Genomic DNA, 20,650 nt, shown 5'->3' on the forward strand with positions numbered 1-20,650 from the left:
CAATGGCTTTCCCCTTGCTAAAGATTTAGAGACCTGGAATATGACCTCAGAGGTCAAGCAACACCGTGGCCTCCTTAATTTTTCATTGGAGGCCATGACTCGCCTTAAGGCACAGGGAGCGTTCTGCAAGGATGGATGTGCAGCTCACAGCTAACGAGTGGGACAGGACACCCAGGAAAACTCAGAGGAGGGACACAAAGATACTGTAAAGGAGACAGAGATGATAGAATTTGCTTTCTTCTCCTTTTTCTGATGATCTAGTGGGAGAAAATGACAAATACCATTGTCATGTCTCATGTAATCACGGTCAAGTTTGATTCCATGGGGGTCTCTTCACTCAGTCCTCCAAAGGGCAAGGTGAGAAGAAAAATAGAGCAAAGAGTAAGCCTCTCAAAAACCACATGTGCTTTGTGACCCTTCTCAGAATGATTGTTCACCTCTTCCACAATGGCGCTCCCAACCCACCTGACCTTACCGGTTATGGGACAGCTGCTAGAGAAGCAATGGATGCTGGGGTGTCCTTTGCACAGAGATGGGGTGTTTGAGTTTCACTGGTCATTTTGGTGGCATTCTGGGTCCACAAGAAGAGGCTTTGGTGGGCAAACACCTGTCTCTTTGCAGAGTTGCTCAGTTCCAAACTCAGTTCCAATGCTCCCTTTTCTGGGTGGGAGAATGAGCAGAGGAAGAAAAGCATTGAAGTAGATCAGAACCTTTGATTCTTTCTCTGGACTCCACACCCTCTTTAATGAGAGACTTGATCGCCTGGGTGAGTCTGACAGCAGATTCAAGGGGGAGATCTGAGCCCCCTCAAATCAATTAAGCTAAACCACTTTCCACTCTTGTTTTTTTGTTTTTTTTTGTGTTTTTTTTTTTATAAAAAAGAAACCTTTCAGAAAGCCATGTGGATGATGGAAAATGAAAACTTTTCCAGTTTTGTAATTGCTTGAGTTCCCCACCCAAAAAGCAGCTTGAGAGAAGGTTAATTATGGTGACATGTTAAAGAAACCCCACCCTTCTCAAATGCCTCCTGGAGAAGCTGATGAGAGTTTAATAGGATTTTAATCCAGAGAGTCTTTTGAATGCTTGAGACTATTCTGCTACCGTCTCTCCTGATGACCTCAAATCCTTCTTCAACTCAACATGAAAGAGCATTAATATTGGCCAGCGATCAATCCACTAATCCTTTTACCTGTGCCTTTGAGTCACTGGCATGGTGTTGCATTGAGTGGGGGATGGGCAGGCCTACGGAGGAGACAGAGTGCAGGCAGGGGAAGCAGACAGACTATGTGTGTCTTGTGTAGATGGAAGGCGAGGGGAATCTTTCGAGACATTTATCTCTTTGGGGATATTTTCCAAAAGTAAATGGGCATTTTTTTTAAAGTATTTTGGTTCAGGTTGTGGCAATTAAAAGGGTCCCTGTGTGGAGGTAAAGTTAATGTGGATATCCAGAACTGCTGTATATTCTATGCAGAAAAGAAAAGATGGTTATGTATATAAGTATACGTGTCATTCTGCATATGTCTGTCTACATCGATTCTCTCTATCAGACTTCATCACTGTCTCTGTATCTACATAGCTAGGTGTTTATCAATGCATGCATTTGTGTAGGAGGTATGGATGGATGCATGTCTATATCCTCCCATACACCTTGCTATCATTTCTCACACAACTCTCTACCCTAAAAGAACTTAGAATTATGGTGAGAATATAAAAGCAGTCTATTATAGTTAAGTATTTCCTTCCTCCACCACTACCCTTGTGTGTTCTGTTTTCTCCTTCTATTGCTGCCCTCAAGAACTGTACTGAGTAAGACTGGTGTTTCATATTAATCTGTTTGTGGGTTAGAGAACCCTGGAACCCTGCCCTGGGATTATATATGGGTGTGGGTGCCTATTTGTTTTAAAGAGCAGTTTTCAAAGGAGTCAAAGAGTTAAGAAACTTTAAAGTCTGTTATTTCTGAGGGGAGATTTAGATAGTTGAGTCCCCCCCCCCCCAATTCCCACACCTATTCCTTCCCCCTTCTAATCTCCATTCTCCTTCTAATCATCTATTCTAGTGCCCTCTTCTCAGTCCTCAACTTGCTTCTAAGTTTGCTTTGCTCTGTGCTTGCCTCTCCCGGAAGTGGCTATCAAGCTTAACTCCTTGGCCATCCATTTCTTTTCTGGGCGCTTATTGAATGTGTTGAGGTAGCCCTAAGTCTTGGACAATCACATTCCCCTTTTCTTCTTTGTCTGTGACATGGAGCTAAGACCCACTGTACCATTTCCTACAGTTCATGCAGAGGATCACATGAGCACCCTCTGGCATTTGAAGGACGGAGTTGAATGCTCCTTGAGTTGAATGATCTCCAGCATCCTTAGGCCTCAATGGGGAGAGATGGGATTCATAATCCCAGGCAACCACAGGCCAGCCCCCACTCCACAGGGCTGGACACTAGCCAGGTTGGTCATATAAAGTTGATGGTAGCCTTTGCCACCACCTCTCATTGAGGCTGGCCTTACCCTGCCGTCAAGGAGAAAATTGAATATGTGGGATTCTGTGGGAATCTTATAAACCACCATCCATTTCCAGGCATTTCTTTCAGTGCATGGCATTATCCACTTGACTGTGTGTCCTGTGGCAAATAGTATTGCCTTAAGGAATAACAGAGACACCTTCTCTTCCTCCACCTTCTCCTGTGGATTTTCTTCTTCCTCCTCATTTTCGTCCCTTTTTTCTTTCCTCCTCTCCTTCTCTTTCCCTCCCTCTCTTTTCATTCCACTTCTGGCTTTTTTGTGGGGTGGTTTATTGGAGATAAGAGTCTCATGGACTTTCCTACCTGAGCTAGTTTCAAACAGATCTTCAGATCTCAGCCTCCTGAGTAGCTAGGATGACGGGTGTGAGCTGCTAGCTCCTGGCATGGTCCATCCTTTGAAAAATCCTGCCTGTTGGGATTTCTTCTTCCTTGTCTTCCTATCTTTCTCCAAACCAGTCACCTTTTCTACTTTGCTTCCATCTCCTAATTCAGTTCACTTAGTTGTACCATTCACAATCAGCCACATACCGTGACATGGTAGCAGAAGACAGCTACGGTACCTAGACTTATGTGTCCTATCATTTAGAAAATCCTAGCTGCCTGGCATGATATAAAGCATGCCTCACGGTTGCAGTTTGGAGGTAAACTGGGCCCAATCTTACATTCGGGTGATGGCAGAAGAGGCAGGATCAGGCAAAATGCACTGGAGTGAGATACATGGTGTGGTATGTGCAAACAGCTCCAGCTGGGATTCTGTGGGAACCATTGCCAACTGACCATACGTTTACTTTTAAGATCTTAGGGTGCTGTGAACTCCCAGAAGACATTTGGAGGCGTAATCAGTCTTAGGGTGTATCATCTGTCAATAGATACCTTCAGAGATAAGTGCCCACTTTGAAGGAATATTAGGAGGGTAGTGCCAGTTTAGGTGGATGAGTGGAATAAACAGCCCTGGAGGCCAGTGCTGTATTTCTTCATAAATCTCATACTCATTCCTCACTCCATGTATTCATTCAACACATCTGCTCCTCACTTGGTGGGCTAGGCCCCTTTAATTCATCTGGTTCTGTGATTCTGAGATTCATGCAGAAAGACAGATGCTTTGCCCTGAAACCTACCATTCCTGAGCACTGCCTCAGGAAGGGGAAGACAATAGCTTGTACCCTCAGCCAGCCTTCTGCTCTGCCATTCTTGCCAAGATCTTCCTTAAAGAGCATCCTTTCTCTGGAAAGCAGGTATACGTTACTTAAAAAGAGAACAATAAAACCTTCCACTGACTTCATCTGCAAGATGTGGGTAGCCACTCCATCCAACTGCCCTGTGCAGTGGCTCTTAGGACCCACACAGCATCTGCTTCTTTGGGGGCAGAAGGTTGTGGCCTCAGAGGAGACGTCCGGGAGCCTGGGAGTTGGCATGAGAACACCCTTCTGTGTGGGGAATCAGAAATGGAGGATTTATTGCTGTCTCTGTGACAGGCTGGAAACAAGCTTGGGTGCCTAGTTGCTAACCCCCCCCCCCGGGGGGGGGCTGGAGAAGGGGCTAGATAAGGCATAGTCTATGCCTTGAATGGCTGTAAATTTAATAAGCCATCTCTGACTCACTGGCCAGGAAGCAGGCTCCAGCCAGGCCTGGAGGGAGCCTTTTGCTCAGGCATACTCCTGAGTCAGCCATCTCCTGGCGCCCCGGCTGAACAGTTGACCCTGACTTAATAGGACCACAACGTGGGTGTCCAGAGTCAGCTCTCCAGCAGGCTGCTTCCTTTGGAGTCAAATCAATATTTATTAATGATCTCCCCCCTGCCATCACCACCCGGGTGCCTCTGGCTTCACAGAAGACCTCTGTTGCACCAGCCGGCCCAGTCATTCATTAACCCTGAGCTCAGTGGCCTGTAGAGGGGCTCGCAAAGGCCAGCCCACCACTGCGGTATTTGGCAAGGTCATTAATGAGCTAATCAGATTTAACTTTTTCAAAACGAAGGCCTGTGTCATGGGTCAGTCTCTGTTCCCAGCATTGTGAGGGAGATCCTGGGTGGCAAGATGAGATTCGCAACCTTCACCACAAGGAAGAACATAGGTGTTCAAGAGTTACTGCCTCTGGCCAGAGGGTTGACTTGGAAGGCATGGAAGCACCAGGGCTTTTTGGAGTCTTGCTTTAACTTGTCCCCACCTTTCTTTCTCCAGCTGAGAGAACAAATACCAGCACAGCCAGCAGGAGACCTGCACAGGTGTAGGATTTCTTTTTTTTTCCCTTCTTTTATTGGTTCCAGTAGCTCAGTAAACTTGAACAAATCACATCATCTTCCCGTGCCTCAGTTTACCCATCAGCAAACAAATAATACCCATCACCTACAGCTGCTTTGAAAATTAAGAGACAATGGGAATAAAGCAGTTAGCAGTGTACCCGGTGCCCAGGAAGCAGAACAGAACAAAGGAAAAACAAATTTGTGTAACTTTAGAGGAAAAAAAGCAATTCATACGTGTGTGTGTGTGTGTGTGTGTGTGTGTGCGCGCACACGCTAGTCCCAAGGCTTGAATTTAGGGCTTTGGTAAAATCCCTTAGCTTTTTATTTTCTCAAGGATAGTACTCTGCTACTTGAGTCACAGCTCTACTTCTGGTTTTTTTTTTTTTTGCGGGGGGGCTAGTTAATTGGAGATAAGAGTTTCATGGCCTTCCTTCCCCAGGCTGAGTTTGAACTGTGGTCCTCAGATCTCAGCCTCCTGAGTAGTTAGGATTACAGGTGTGAATCACCAGCACCCGTCGGTAGTGATCACCTTTTTTTACTGAAAAGGTGCAAAGAGCGCATGTGTAGAGGTTGAGGGTAAAAGCCTGTGGGTGACTCTATTTATTTAGCCAGACAGGTATCTCTGGGCCTTGTTGAGAGATAGTGACCAGTGGCACACATCTACCTGCTACAGCTCAGCTGCTTCCCACACTGACCAAGGAGGCCGCAAGGGCTTACCAGTCCCTCCCATTTCACAGATTGAGAAGCCAGACTGGACACAAGCTATCTGCACAAACTCGTGGCTTGTGGGTGGGGGGAGAGAGAAAAAAAACTTGGGTTCCTGCTTCTGGGCCAGGATGCATAGATACCCAGTGTAGCCAAGTGCATTAGTACAATGGAGGTGCTTGGTGCTGAACTGGTTGGGGGGGGTGGTCTGTGGGGCTCCTAGTATCCCCAGATGCCAGCCCTCCATGCTGTATAGCCAGGAGAATCTTGACTCCACTCCTCAGCACCCAGACTGTGCCTCTACTAGTCTCTTATGCCATGCTCTGTCTCTCCAACGTGTTCACTGGTCAGCTTCCCTTCTCTTGACCTGAGTCCTCCTTCTATCTCAAACGGCCCACTGGCGGGGCCCAAAGGACTTACCACTGATGCCTGGGGAGGAGGAAGGGGATGGATGAAAAGTAGGACAGGACTAATACCTAGAGGAAATGGGCCTGTATTCATCACTTGGTTTATAACAGTAATAATAATGGCTATGAAATTAATGATACTACTAAATACTAACAAAGCACTTGCTATGTTGAAAACCCTATTCTGAGGTCATTCGTGCATCTCTGTGTGCTGTTAGTTTGCAGCCACACCAACCCTGTCAGGGACATATAATTATAGTCCTTCTGCAAATGCGAAACTAGGGAACTATGAGGTTAAAGTAACCTGCTCCAAAATCTCAAGGCAAAGTAGACCCAGAATATATGTCCTGAGTCCCCACGCTCTGTCAACTCCTCCAGCCTTGGAGACTCTCTCTGGATGACAATGATTTGGCCCAGAAGCCAGCAGAATCCCTAGACTCCAGGGCTCCCCCATGGGGCTTCGCTTCCTGGAAGAAAGTCTCTTCACAGGCTCCATGGAAAAGGTCCTGTGTTCAAAACCAGGGTTGGGTGGGCTGTGGAGATTTTGTTTGATCTCTTTCACATGTGCAACTCACACGTTCTCTAGAGGTTTCTGTGAATGTCGCTGTGGTTGTTTTGTTTCATCCATTCATTTATCCATTCTTCCTCCACGGAGAAGTCTGAGCTAAGCCTCCAGGCCCAGACAGTGCTTTGGTCTCCCAGAGCTGGAAACAGGCTGGCTCTGCTGCCCTCTGCTGTTCAGTCTGGAGATGGACAGCATGGGCAGCTCTGTCCAGCATGCCTAGCAAACGAGCTTGGGTCTGTAACAGAATAAATGATTGCTTCAGGGAGAGGAGAAAGAGAAACTCTGAGGGCATGCAGTTGGGAATGAACAACCATAATGCCTGTACTTCCAGAAAATTAACAAGGCTGCCACATTGACCTCAGCGACAGCATCTCTTTACGTGTCCTCTGGCCAGCTCTTCATAGGACTCCATAGATCTAAGCATAAGAGCCCAGGAGGGCCTCCAGGGCCTGTGGGAGCAGGTGGATCAAACATCCACGGTCACAGGGGAGAGCAGAAACTCGGTACTGGAAGGATAGAGAACCACATCCTCCTCCTCCTCCTCCTCCTCCTCCTCCTCCTCCTCCTCCTCCTCCTCCTCCTCCTCCTCCTCCTCCTCCTCCTCCGCCTGCTGTGTGTCATGCTCAGGGTGAACACAGAATTACTGTCTAAAATGTGTCACATTTTCTTAGCTTTGAGTTCATCCAATAATATGAATAGGTTATTTTAATCCAATTTATGGATTGAAAAAACAATGAAGGCTCTGAGACAAAGTGAAAGTATTTGTGCTAAATCAGTGATGAATCTGTGGCACACTATCTAGCTCTCTGTAAAGCTTTGTGTGTGTGTGTGTGTGTGTGTGTGTGTGTGTGTGTGTGTGCTGGTCCTGCGGCTTGAACTCAGGGTTTGGGGCCTGTCCCTGAGATTCTTTTTCTCAAGGCTAGTGCTCTACCACTTGAGCCACAGCGCCGCTTCTTTTGTTGTTTTTTCTTTTCTTTTTTCTGAGTAGTTTATTGGCGATAAAAGTCTCATGGACTTTCCTGCCCAGGATGGCTTTCAGCTATGATCCGCAGATCTCAGCCTCCTGAGTAGCTAGGATTATGGATGTGAGCCATCAGCACTGAACTCTGAAGAGCTTTTTATTCAACTTTTTATGTGATGATGAGTTCAGGATGGAACAAGAAATATGTGAATATATGTAAATATCTGCTAATACACATAATCATATATCACCTAAGGATATTTTGGTCAACAGAGAACCACATCTATAATGAGGCTACATCATTCTATCTCTTGTTGGCATGGTAGCCACCTTACTTCTCACAGGTACATCCGTGAGAGTTGCACAAAGGTGAAATTGCTTATAGGCATGCTGCTCAGAATGTATTCCTTGTTAGGTGATATCTGGCTGTGTACAGACACATATACACATTAGCATTAAGGCTGACCCATCATTTTTGTATTCACTCCATAGCATTACTGTTTTTTCACAAAGATCTCATTTAAGCCCCGATTGTTCTGGAAAAGGTAGTGTTTTGTAATGCTATTGTGCTGACCATTTTTATAGATAGGAACAATGGAGGCATAGGCCCTCTGCCTCTCCTCCTGGGTTCTTAACCACTGCTCAACAGACTCTCCCTGAGACAAACAGGAAGGCTACTCTGGACTTGGGACAGAGCCTGATTATCTCAGATCCCACTGGGCTGTGGGAAGGAAGTATCAAGTCACCAGAATCTTCTCCCTGGGATTTGGTGACAAAATGTCATCTAAAGTCACATCCTTTGGGAAACATTAAAAAAAAGACAAATGATCACCAGTATTGGTGAAGTGAGGAGAGGAGGTAGCCTAGCCGGTTGGAAAGAAGATTGGTATACCTATTATGGACAATAGTTTGCAATTACATAGAAAGTTAAAAGTGGAGTAGAACCATCACTCCTCCACTTCTTCAGTAGCTTGAAGAGAAGCCTGCACTTCCTTACTGAGTACAGTACTAACCACAGGAGCCAGGACATGAAGACAACCTAAGCAACCACTGGTGGATTAGTGAACAGACAATGTGGTTTGTGTGGGGAGGGGGTCGGGCAGCATGCATACGCACTTGGTTTAGCCATAAAAACAGGAAAATCTTACCATTGGGAACAATACAAATGAACCTGAAAGACTTACTGCTAAGTGAAATAAACCCAGAACAGATATTATTTATGGAGTCTGAAAACAAAAAGTCAAATGCACAGAACTACAGAGTGGCTTCCAGGGCCTGGGAGGCAGAAGAAATGACACAAAGTTTCAATTACAAGATGAGTAGATTATGGAGATCTAAAGTAGGACACCTAATGATGATGTTATATATGCTTGAAATTGCTAAGCGGGATCTTATATCCTCACCACACGCTCTCACATTCATGCACATAGGCACACACACACATATACGTGCACGCACATATATGCATCCACATGCACACACAGAGATGTGTACACACACTTGCCCTCCCACAGTGGTAACTATGGTAGGTATAGATATGTTCATGAACTTGATTATAGCAATCATTACTTTATTAAGCTTAACTACATACAATTTTTGTTCATTATACCTTAACAAAGACAGGAACATTGTTAAGTAAATTAAAAAAAAATAGCCAGGCACCAGTGGCTCATGCCTGTAATCCTAGCTACTCAGGAGGCTGAGATCTGAGGATCACAGTTTGAAGCCAGCCATGGCAGGAAAGTCTGTGAGACTCTTATCTCCAACAAACCACCAGAAAACCAGAAGTGGCACTGTGACTCAAAGTGGTAGAGCACTAGCCTTGAGCTGAAGAGCTCAGGGACAGCACCTAGGCCCAGAGTTCCAGCCCCATGACTGACAATAAACGAGCAAACAATTAAAATAAGAAAACAATAGTGTTCTTATCGATCCCACTTCCTTACCCTGATTCCTTCCTCTTCAAGAACTTCCCATCCTTGGTGGACATTTAAGTCTATTTATTATTCTCTCATGCTTCCTCCAGTAGAACCATGTATCACAGGCTGGAGCTTCAGCACCCGGTCCCTGGAATGTGGCAGGTGCTTTGTGGACTCTACTTTGCAAGTCAGAGTGTCCCCAGGCCAGAAGGCGGTACAGCAGGAAGGGCTGGCTTGCTCTGTCCATGGTGGCAGGTGTTACTGCCTGAGTTACACACAATTCTCAGAGGAGGGAGAGTAAGCAGTGAAAGGATGCCTTGGAATATGAAGGTAGAGTCACACAAGAGCAGGGACAGGTCGGGGCCATCCTGGGAGCCTTCTGGGGCCAACATCTGTGGAGACAAGAATGGTCTCACAGAGATCTGAAGTCTGGATGGCTACAAGAGCATGCTCTTTCCCAAGCCTTTCTGAACCCGACTGGGAAACAGGGCTGACTGTAGCAGCTCATTGTGCAAGGCAAGTACTGGGCTCAGAAAGAAAGGGGAACTTGGGGAGAAGGTGAAGCAATGCAGTGGGAAGCCAGGCCCCTCACCAGGGGGCACAGGGTGGCGCGGAGTTGTTGAGACCTCAAGTCTCAGTGTTTGGGAGCAAGGACGTGTATCGTAGGGTTCTCTCTTGTTCCTCAGTCTCTTCCTGTGTAAAGTGGGTGTCCTAGCACCATTTACCTCTCAGGATCCCCAGGTGGAAGAGGAGATGGCATGGGTGTTGTAATCCCAGGGCACTGGCCAGACACCAGAAAAATACACACACACACACACACACACACACACACACACACACACACACACACACATATCCTGGCATCGGTCCTTCAGCTACCAGCAGTGAGGCTGAGCAGTAGTGGGAAAAATGAAAAGCCCAGATTTCATTATCATGAACATATGGGGAAGGAGGCAAAATGTCATTTAGGTAGATCCTGCCTGGGCCATCGATGAGAGGGTCGAGGTGACGGTGATCAGAAGCGGCTTTGGGATATAAGCACCGTTCACAAGGGGAAACAGCCATGGCCAATGGGTGGCTCTGAGCATGACCTAGCAGCCCCTCAAGGGCCATGAGAGATGGAACGACTTAACGTAAGGGTGAAAGAACATTAAAAGGTTATCTGTTCTTTATTTCTAATGATGACTTCCACTTCTCTTCTTTTCTCTCCTGTAATTAAATTTGGGACATCTCAGCGGTCCTGTCCTCCCAGTACCTCAGTTTCCTTTTTTGTAATGTGGCCACAAACAGCAGTCCTCAAATAAGTAGCGTTTAGACCAGCACCAAGTACTAATTTGTATCATTAATGCAGACAGTTAAAGAGCTTAAGTGTCTTCTATCTATGGCAATGAGGCCCTGAGCTGTCTTTATCAGTAAGGTCTTGTCTGGTTTTGAGAGAAATGTAGCTGATTCATGGATGATATTCTCTAGACAGACCACTAGATGGCAGTCATGTTCTTTCCTGGTGTACATTGAGTTGTACTTACTGCACAGTTCATTTCCTTCCTTTCCTTCCTTCCCTTCCCTTCCTTCCTTCCCTTCCCTTCCCTCCCCTTCCCTCCCCTTCCCTTTCCTTTCCTTCCTTCCTTCCTTCCCTTCCTCCATTCCTCCCTCCCTCCCTCCCTTCTTTCCCTTCCCTCCCTCCCTCCCTCCCTCCCTCCTTCCCACCCTCCCTCCCTCCCTCCCTTCCTTCCTCCCTTCCTCCCTTTTCTTTTTTTCTCTTATTCTCTTTTTTCTTTCTTATGCTAGTACTGGAGCTCAAACTCAGGGCCCAGGCACTCTCAAGGCTGGTGCTCTACCACTTTCATTTCTGCCTTTAAGCTGGTTAGTTGACTCTGATCCTCACCTTGTAGCCTCCTGAGTTGCCAGGATTACAGGTGTGAGCCACCAGCACCCTGGTCCTCCTTATTCTGGAGCAGCAATAGAACAGAATTGACATTCTATTGATTGTGGCCACTGCTGGTAATCCTTACATGGTAACATAACTAGGGTTCCTCTTTTCCTTACTTCTTCCCTCCCTCTCTCCCTCCTTTTCTCCTTTCCATCCTCCTTCCTTCCTCATCTCCTTGCTTCCCTTTCTTCCTTCCCTATGGAGCTACCCAGAACTCCTGGCTACTACTCATGCGATTTACAGTACTAACTTATTTAGTGTCTGTTCATGTCTGGGACAATTATACTCAAGAGCATCTTCTTTCCAGTTGGGCAGTTTTCTCCACTCTTCTCCCTGGGGTCCTTCTCTCTACAGGACCCTCTCACTGTAGACAACGGGCCTCAAGCATCATCCCTTGCCTGACTATGCATCTTCAAAAGCAAGTCCAGAAATGTTTTACGTACTACAGCTATCTGCCCAACCCACACTACCTGGATCCATTCACCCTGCTTAGCATGATTCCGTGACTGGCTTTGGGACTCAGCTATCTACATGACAGGCGGTATCACAACAAAACACCTTTGTACCGTTCACATCTGCTAATTAAAAAGAAGGGCTCTGTGTAGGACCTAATTGTTTTGGAGACCTGCCTGTGTATTAAATTAAAATGACAGGGCCTTGAATGATGGTGTGAGCTGGGCGCTGGTGGCTCGTGCCTGCAATTCTAGTTATGTGGGAGACTGAGAGCTGAGGGTTGTGGTTCAAAGCCAGTCCAAGCAAGGAAGTCTGTGAGAGTCTTATCTCCAATTAGCCACCAAAAAAAAAAAAACACCCAGAGGTGGAGCTGTGGCTCAAAGTGGTAGAGCTGTAGCCTTGAGCAAAAGATCTCAGGGACAGTGCCCTGGCCCAGAGTTCAAACCCTGGGACCAAAAAAAAGATGGTCTGGGAGAGATGTAAGTAGGTTGAGAATTGAGTGGTAAGACCAATAGAGTTTGTGGATAGGTTGGATACAAAGATGAGAGACACCTCAAAGTCAGACTCCAGGGGCCAGCCAGTTCAGGACTTTGTTTGAATCACTAGGTGTGGGGGGGGGGTTGGGGGTGGGGAGTGGGGGATTTGGGGGGTAGAGGGGTAGAAGGAGGTGGGGGATGGGGGTGGATTTCTTTGGTTGTCTGGGAGCTTTTGAAAGAAGACACAACAGTCAGGGAGGTGGACAGCTCTGGCTCCCGCCTCCCCCCCAACCCCCCCATTTATATTCAAGGTCTCCATGCCATATTTTGCTGCTGAGCAAAGTCATTGAAGACTTGTACTGTGGAGGGGAGATGAACTTGAGCTAATTCAGAAAAACAAAATGGCCAGCAAAGAGATGATGTTTGGGATGTAGTCAGAACTCAGTTCCCAAAGAAAATGGAGTAGGAATTCAGGGTTGATGTGCAGTGCCACTCACTAGCTAGCCACCTCACTAGTTTGGGCTCACACTTCTCTTTAACATTTGGCTGGCCACGCGTTGTGTCACACCCTGCAGGGGCACTCAGGAGCTGGGTCTTCTGTGTTACAGTGCCCTGGTTTCCAAGGACCATTCAAGAGCTCGACAGATTCGCCAATCAGATTCTCAGCTATGGAGCCGAACTGGACGCTGACCACCCTGTGAGTGTGTTACCCGGGATTCTTTCCTTTGGCTTCCTGTCCTCCCCTTTCCTCCTCACTCATCCTCAGCTTGGAGCAATGTGGTTGAATATTTGTTCAACAGACATTTTACTGAGCTCCTCCTCCTCCTCCTCCTCCTCCTCCTCCTCCTCCTCCTCCTCCTCCTCCTCCTCCTCCTCCTCCTCCTCCTCCTCCTCCCTCATCATCTCCTCCTGTTTTCTTCCTCATCCTCTATCCCCTTCTTCATCTTCTCCCTTCTTCATCTTCTCCCTTCTTCTTCATCTTCTCTTTATTCTTCCCTTCTTCTTTATCTTCTCCACCTTTTTCTTATCTTCTTTTGTCTGCCCCTTCATCTTTTCTTTCTCTCTTCCTTCGTTTTCTTTCTCTTCTTTTTCCCCCTTCCCTCCTTCTTTGGAAGGGAAAGGGTTCAGGGGAATGAACCCAGGGCCTTGCTATTTGTGGGCATGCTGGCTTTTAAAAATACAAATGATTCATGCTTATTTTGAAATCAAACATTTAAGTTCCTGACAGTAGTCTCAAAAATGCAGAAAAGCACAAGGAAGAAAGTGTAGATCGTCATAACTTCAGTTATTTGTATTTTTCTCTTCATTCTCATATTTGTTAAATAATGAGAAAGTATTTTGCACACAGAAACAAAATGAATTCCTTCCTATTTTCTAGACTTTGAAACACACACAAAATATTACCTACTATCTTACTCTTGTAAAACAGTATTTGTTTTGAGATATACTTCCCTCTCCCATGTATAAATGTACTTCTATATGTGCAGATATTTTTACGTTTCTTACTTATATTTACTTATTTTATATTTACTTTTGTTTATTATTTATTATTAAGTAGTTGTACAAAGGAGTTTCAATTCTACAGGTCAGGTAATGAGTTCAATATGTCTTAATGTCATGCCTTCCATCATTTTCTCCCACCTTTCCCCATCTCATACCTACCCTCAATTTACACAGTTCAATTTTTTATATAATGTACATTGAATTCAATGGCTGTATTTGCCCACCTGTCCTCCCTCCATTCCTGCGCCCTCTTCTCATTGCCCCTTCTCCCTGAACATGTTTCAAATTCCTACTATTTTTTTAAATTGTTCATTAGTTGTTCAAGGGAGTTACACCCTTGGACTCCTCCCCTATGTGTACCATCCTTTAGTAAGTGTGTTTGTGTGTACATGCATGTAACCCTGATTGTGTTATTATGTATGTTTGTATTTTAGACCTAATTTCTACATATGAGAGACAACATGTGCTGTTTGTCTCTGAGCCTGATGTGTGTCACTTAACCTAAGTTCTTATAGGTTGTGTGTGTGTGTGTGTGTGTGTGTGTATATATACACATACATATATATGTAAGAATTTCTCATCTTAAAAATGTTTTTTTCTTTATTGTCAAAGTCAAGTGCAGAGAGGTTACAGTTTCATATGCAAGGCAGTGAGTACATTTCTTGTTCAACTGGTTACCTCCTCCCTCATTTCCCCCTTCCCCTTTCCTTCTCCCCCTATGAGTTGTACAGTTGGTTTACACCAAATAGTTTTTGTAGGTATTGCTTTTGAAATGGTTTGTCTTTTTATCTTTTGTTTCTCAATTTTGATATTCCCTTTCCCTTCCGTGGTTCTGATACCCATATGTACAGTATCCAGGGTACTCAGATGAGATACAGTGATAACGGGAGTACAACCACAGGGAGGGAATACAAGAGAAACAAAACAAACAAGAAAAGAAAACAAAAGGTATGGTTTCACATGGCAGGTTGAAAATAATTAAAACAATGATATAATGCTTGTTTTCATAACATGGAGTTCATTTCACTTAGCATCACCTTATGTGTTCATAAGGGCATAGCTATTGGGCTATTGTGATCTCTGCTATGACTAGCCTAATCATGTACTAGTTATTTCCTATGAGGGACACCATAGGGTTTATGTTTCTTTGGGTCTGGGTCTCTTCACTTAGTATGATGTTTTTCTAAGTCCTTACATTTCGTTATGAATGGGGCAGTATCATTCCTTGAGATAGAGGGATAGAATTCCACTGTATATATATATGTACCACATTTTTCTGATCCACTCATCTACTGAGGGGTATCTGGGTTGGTTCCATGTTTTAGCAATGACAAATTGTGCTGTGATGAACATAGTTGTGCTGGTGGCTTTAGTATGGCCTTGCTTGTATTCTTTTGGGTAGATGCCCCAAAGTGGGGCTTCTGGGTCGTAGGGGAGCTCTATGTTTAGTCTTCTGAGGAACCTCCACACTGCTTTTCAGAAGGGTTGAACAAGTTTCCATTCCCCCCAACAATGTTGTTGGGCTCCCTTTTGGCCACATCCCCTCCATCATTTGTCATTAGTACATTTCCTGATAATGGACATTCTTACTGGGATGAGGTGGAATCTCAATGTTGTTTTGATTTGCATTTCTCTTATGGCCAGTAATATAGAGCACTTTATCATGTGACTCTTGGCCATTCTCATTTCATCTTCAGAGAATTGTCTTTTTAGGTCTTTAGCCCATTTGTTAAGGGGATGTTGGTTCTTTGATATTTGTTTTGGAGGAATTTATTTTTTTTCAAATTTTTATTATCAAACTGATGTACAGAAAGGTTACAGTTTCATACGTTAGGCACTGGATACATTTCTTTTTTTTTTTTTTTGCCAGTCCTGGGGCTTGGACTCAGGGCCTGAGCACTGTCCCTGGCTTCTTCTTGCTCAAGGCTAGCACTCTGCCACTTGAGCCACAGCGACACTTCTGGCCATTTTCTGTATATGTGGTGCTGGGGAATCGAACCTAGGGCCTCATGTATACGAGGCAAGCACTCTTGCCACTAGGCCATATCCCCAGCCCCTGGATACATTTCTTGTACAGTTTGTTACCTTGTCCCTCATACCCCCCTCCCTCCTCCCCCTTTCCCTTCCCCCCGCCCCCCCCCCCCCACGGAGGTGTTCAGTTCACTTACACCAAACAGTTTTGCAAGTATTGCTTTTGTAGTTTTGTCTTTTTTTACCCTGTGTCTCTCAAATTTGGTATTCCCTTTCAATTTCCTAATGCCAATACCCGTATACATGGTTTCCAATATACTCAGATAAGATTACAGAGATAGTGTAGGTACAACCACAGGAAGGTGATACAAGAACATCATCAATAATAGAAGCTACAGATACACATAGGACGTTGAAAGTAGTTACAACTGTTTCCATAACATGGAGTTCATTTCACTTAGCATCATCTTATGTGTTCATAAGGGTATAGCTATTGGGCCTTGTGATGCTCTGCTATGACTTGCCTAAACCTGTACTAATTATTCCCAATAAGGGAGACCATAGAGTCCATGTTTCTTTGGGTTGGCTCACTTCACTTAGTATAATTTTTTCCAAGTCCTTCCATTTCCTTACAAATGGGACAATGTCATTCTTTCTGATAGAGGCATAAAATTCCATTGTGTATATGTACCACATTTTCCTGATCCATTCGTCTACTGAGGGGCATCTGGGCTGGTTCCAGATTCTCGCTATGACAAATTGTGCTGCAATGAACATTGTTGTGCTGGTGGCATTACTGTGATTTTGTTTGTGGTCTTTTGGATAGATACCCAAAAGTGGGACTGCTGGGTCATAGGGGAGTTCTATGCTTAGCCTTCTGAAGAATCTGTTTTGGAGGAATTTAACTTTTTAAGTTCTGCGTATATTTCAGATAGCAGGCCTTTAGCCGTTGTATGGCTGGTAAAGCTCTTCTTCCAATCTGTGGGCTTTCTGTTTATCTTGCGAGCTATGTCCATTGCCCTGCAGAAGCTTTGTAGTTTGATACAGTCTCACAGGATTTCTCATCTTTAAGTAGTTTTACAAAGTACTCATTTAATAAAGCAGTCTATGAATACAATGCATCTTGGTCAACATCACCACTTTCCTCATTCTCACTCATTCCTTCCCTACTCACCCCTTCCTTCACTCTTCTTAATTTTGTAGGATATACACTGAATTTTTGACTATATTGCCCAGTTTACAAAGCAGGCTCCCAAAACAACTCTGTAGGAGGCTTCCAATCTTCACCATAGCCATAACCCTGGGGTGAAGGCTCTGCCTGTTCATTTTCTCAGGAACTTCTGATGGCTTCTCTGTCCTTGATTGCTAGTCGGGAAGTAGTCCAAGCAATCTTAACTATGGACAGAAATTATATGTAAACTTCCTGATGTGTATTATTGATACACTGTGTCTTGTGCAAGGTGGTTCATGTTTATAATCTCAACATGTGTGTGAGGTGGAGGCAAGAGGATTATGAGCTTGAGGCTAGCCCCACCTACATAGTGAGACCCTACCTCAAAACAAAATCTCTAAAAACAACAGTCTCCTCTGGCCCCTCAAAATTCCCCAAACCCATCAAACATAACGTTGGAGGCTTTGACTCCTTGTCCTGAATGTAATTCAGCCAACTCCAGTGGAGTCCTGGAGGGGCAAAGTCTCCATGAGGAAGCTTGGATGTCGACTCTGAGCTTATAAGCAGAGCATCTCCAGATACCTCATTTTCTTTTTCTCAGGAAGGCTGTCTGTCTGCCCTTGTCCTAGTCCCTGGCATCTGCTAATCCAAATCTCTCTTCTATACCAATATCCATCTTCCTGCCTTGACTCTTTGTTCCTTCCCTTGGCCTTACTCCTTGCTCATTTGGGTCAGTGGGAAAAGAAGCCAGTCCAGAGAGAAGGACATTTCCTTCTCATTGTTTTCCTGTCCTCCCAGAGGCAAACAGGCTGGCCTTCCAACTCGGGAATTCATTTCTCTTTGCCAACCCTGGCCACATCTTTGGCTCTTTCGCCTCTCAGTGTCATGAAATTTAGCATAAAAATACAACTTATCAGGTACACTGTCCCCTGGAGAAGAGGCGCCAGGCTCTCTCTGTTCCTTGGTTTCTCATCAGATCCTGGCAACAGAGGCCAGGCACAGAGAAAACCCTCTGGAGTGCTTCTCTTCAGCCCTCCAGGCCCTGCAGGCCTGGCCTCACCGTGGGAACTGCAAGCAGACACCAGCCCCAGATTGAAGGGGCTGTTCTTCTCCACAGGACCCTCTGTTCTGCTCTGTCCCTATGTAGTCAGCATGATCCCTTCCTCCCCTGACCCTCCACCCTTGGCGGAGTGCACTGATGTTTGACCTCAGTTTACTGCCACGTTGAGAAATGAAGAAAAGGATTGTTGACGAAAGTAGAGGGCAAAGGTCATCTGTCTTTGGGTTTTAACTAACTGGGAAAAGAAGATGTCCCTCCTACTTTCTTCCTTTTGTTACCAGTCTCTTCCCTTTGTCTCTTTCCCTTCTTCATTGCTTCCTTCCACTAACGTTTATTAAGCTAATGATAGTAATAGCCACCATTTCTTGAGCACAGGCTGAGTGCCAGGCACTATGTTAAACACTTAGCATGCACTTTGAATTTCAATGTGCATAAGCACCCGAGGAATGGAGTGCTTTTGATGTTCCAGTGAGAAATCTCAGATAGACATTATACTCCATCTATGGTCCAGGACAGGTAAAGGGAGTAGAGTTAGGATGATAGATAAGACATGATCCTTTCTAGCTAGACGCCTCCAGTTACTGGAGCACAGGGAGAATAAGTGTCAGAATGTCTCAGAATGATGCCACAAAGATCTGTCACAAACTTGACAGGCAGAATACACATGGCCATGTTGGGTTACCAGTTCCAAAAACTGGCCAGTTGATACATTTTTATCTGTAGCACTCCTCCTTATCATCTCGCCAGTCCTTTCCCCACTGGAATGCCTCTACTCATCATTTTAGGCCATCTCTTTTATTTTGCCTTCCAATGGACATCTTCTATCTTGTCTCTAGGTTTAAGCCTTCTCACTGTTACTGTAGGAAGTCACAATGCATATATCTTAGGGATTATAACTATCTGTATCTCTTGTACATGGAGGACAGAGCCTCTGATCAAAATGATCATGATTGGAGCTTCATAAGAAGTGCAAAACATACACATACACATGAGCCTTACACAGATTTCTCAAACTGTACTCTGAAAAAAAAAATCCCAGGAACAAAGAGAGAGATGCTATTTCTGTAACTCCCCAAACACTATGTTAATGAGAAAATGGAGCCCACTCAACCTGTTTCTTCATATCCCAAAGAACTCTCTTTATGTGGAATACTTAGTAATAATGTCTTGAATGGTAGGGGTCTATGAAACACAGATTAGGTAATAGTCCATAATAACTAAAAAAAATCCACATTAAGTTTAAGGAGTCAAAGAGCAGGAGTTATCAAGTTATAAGCCATAGTGGACTGGAATCCACAGGAAAGACTCTGGCAGGAGGGGGATATAAATTGAAAGCTCTAGCTACTGAGGTAGACCAGTTATACCACAACCATTGGACCTCTATGGCTTAACTTGCCTGCAATGTGATTCAGTAGGGAAACAACTCCATAAGTTCCTCCAGCGATTAGTCTAAATTTCTTCTGCTATTGGTCTAAATTGAGACAGGGTGATTGAGCAGTCATTCCCATCTCTTCTCCTCATGACCACACCTTCCTCCAATTCTGTAGAGCCCTGTACTTTCTGGGAACACCTGGAATAAGGAGGAGGATTTGTCTTGCGAGGTGATCATGGGCTCTTTCTGGAGAAAATTCACCTCCCTCTACTTATCAGGGAGAACTATCATATGGTCACTATCAGTTGCAAAGGGGACTTGGAGAGTACCTCTTCAGTCTAGAGGAGTCCTCAGTAGGCTATTCCATATTGTTACCCTCTCTCTAGAACCTCCTCCACAAAAATGACAACCCTTGCTACACTTAGAATGATAAAACTGAGATTAAGACAAGGGATTGCAAATAGATTCTGGTGAAGTTATAATTTTCTGTCTTGTAGAATTCTCCCTACTTTCCCCTCCTCTTGTTCTCCCTCCCTGCCTCTTTTCACCATTTCTTCATGGACAATATATTTCCCTGTCAAAACATACTTGGTTACATGCAGTGCAACCAAAATTACTGCTATTAGCTTAATTGAGACAGAGTGATTATAAATAAATTACATGCAGTGCTACTGAAATTGCTGCTATTAGTCTAAATTGAGACAGGGTGATCAGTCATTGCCAAATGCAGTTTAATTCAGAATACATTTCATATGGATGATCATGGAGTCTCTGTGGTCACCTGGTAACCCAAATGGCCAAATCCCTGAGTTTAAGGACACAAATCCCTCTGTACACTGGTAGCTGACAGAACTGACGTTCCTCTACTCTGGCTGGTGGGGATTGACTGAAAGCTGACAATGAAATTCTTAGAGATATGGAGCTGGACGGGACCATGATGAGAAACCTTCTTTCCATGAAGAAATTCTGCATAGTGTGTGATCACATGTGTTCACACATTCCAAATTTGGAGTCTGCTGTAATGTCCCCCAAAGAATTTGAGATGGTTTTTAATATTATTTTGCATTTGGCCACTCAAGTAATAAAAGAAATCCGTATTCACAGTACTTCAAAAGCATACATTGTATAGAAGAATAACACAAGTACCCATTGCCCACTACCTATCAGTAACATTGGTTAGAGTTTGGTGTGTTTCTTCCATCATCATTTCATTTATGTATTTATCTATGAATAGACTAGGTTGATGCCTACTAGCTATGTGATTTTTGTATTAAGTTTCATTCTCACAGATGGAAGTACCTTAAATCCCCTAGACACATTAGGCAAGGCACATTAAACATGAAGAATAAAGCCAAGTGGAGATGAGAAGGTATCATGGACATCTCATCTCCATTTTTACAGGT

At 44.6% G+C, this 20,650-nt stretch overlaps 1 protein-coding gene across 1 annotated transcript in view; it reads left to right on the forward strand.

Annotated features, from left to right (window-relative positions):
• The window catches only part of Pah (phenylalanine hydroxylase), a 57,672-nt gene that overhangs the window by 17,712 nt on the left and 19,310 nt on the right, over window positions 1-20,650 (forward strand). The window contains exon 4 of the mRNA XM_048357067.1: window positions 12,779-12,867. Within this exon, the coding sequence (XP_048213024.1) occupies window positions 12,779-12,867 (89 nt within the window). The remainder of the gene's footprint in view (window positions 1-12,778; window positions 12,868-20,650) is intronic.

The sequence above is a fragment of the Perognathus longimembris genome, chromosome 1 (assembly GCF_023159225.1).
Source record: "Perognathus longimembris pacificus isolate PPM17 chromosome 1, ASM2315922v1, whole genome shotgun sequence".
NCBI lineage: Eukaryota > Metazoa > Chordata > Mammalia > Rodentia > Heteromyidae > Perognathus > Perognathus longimembris.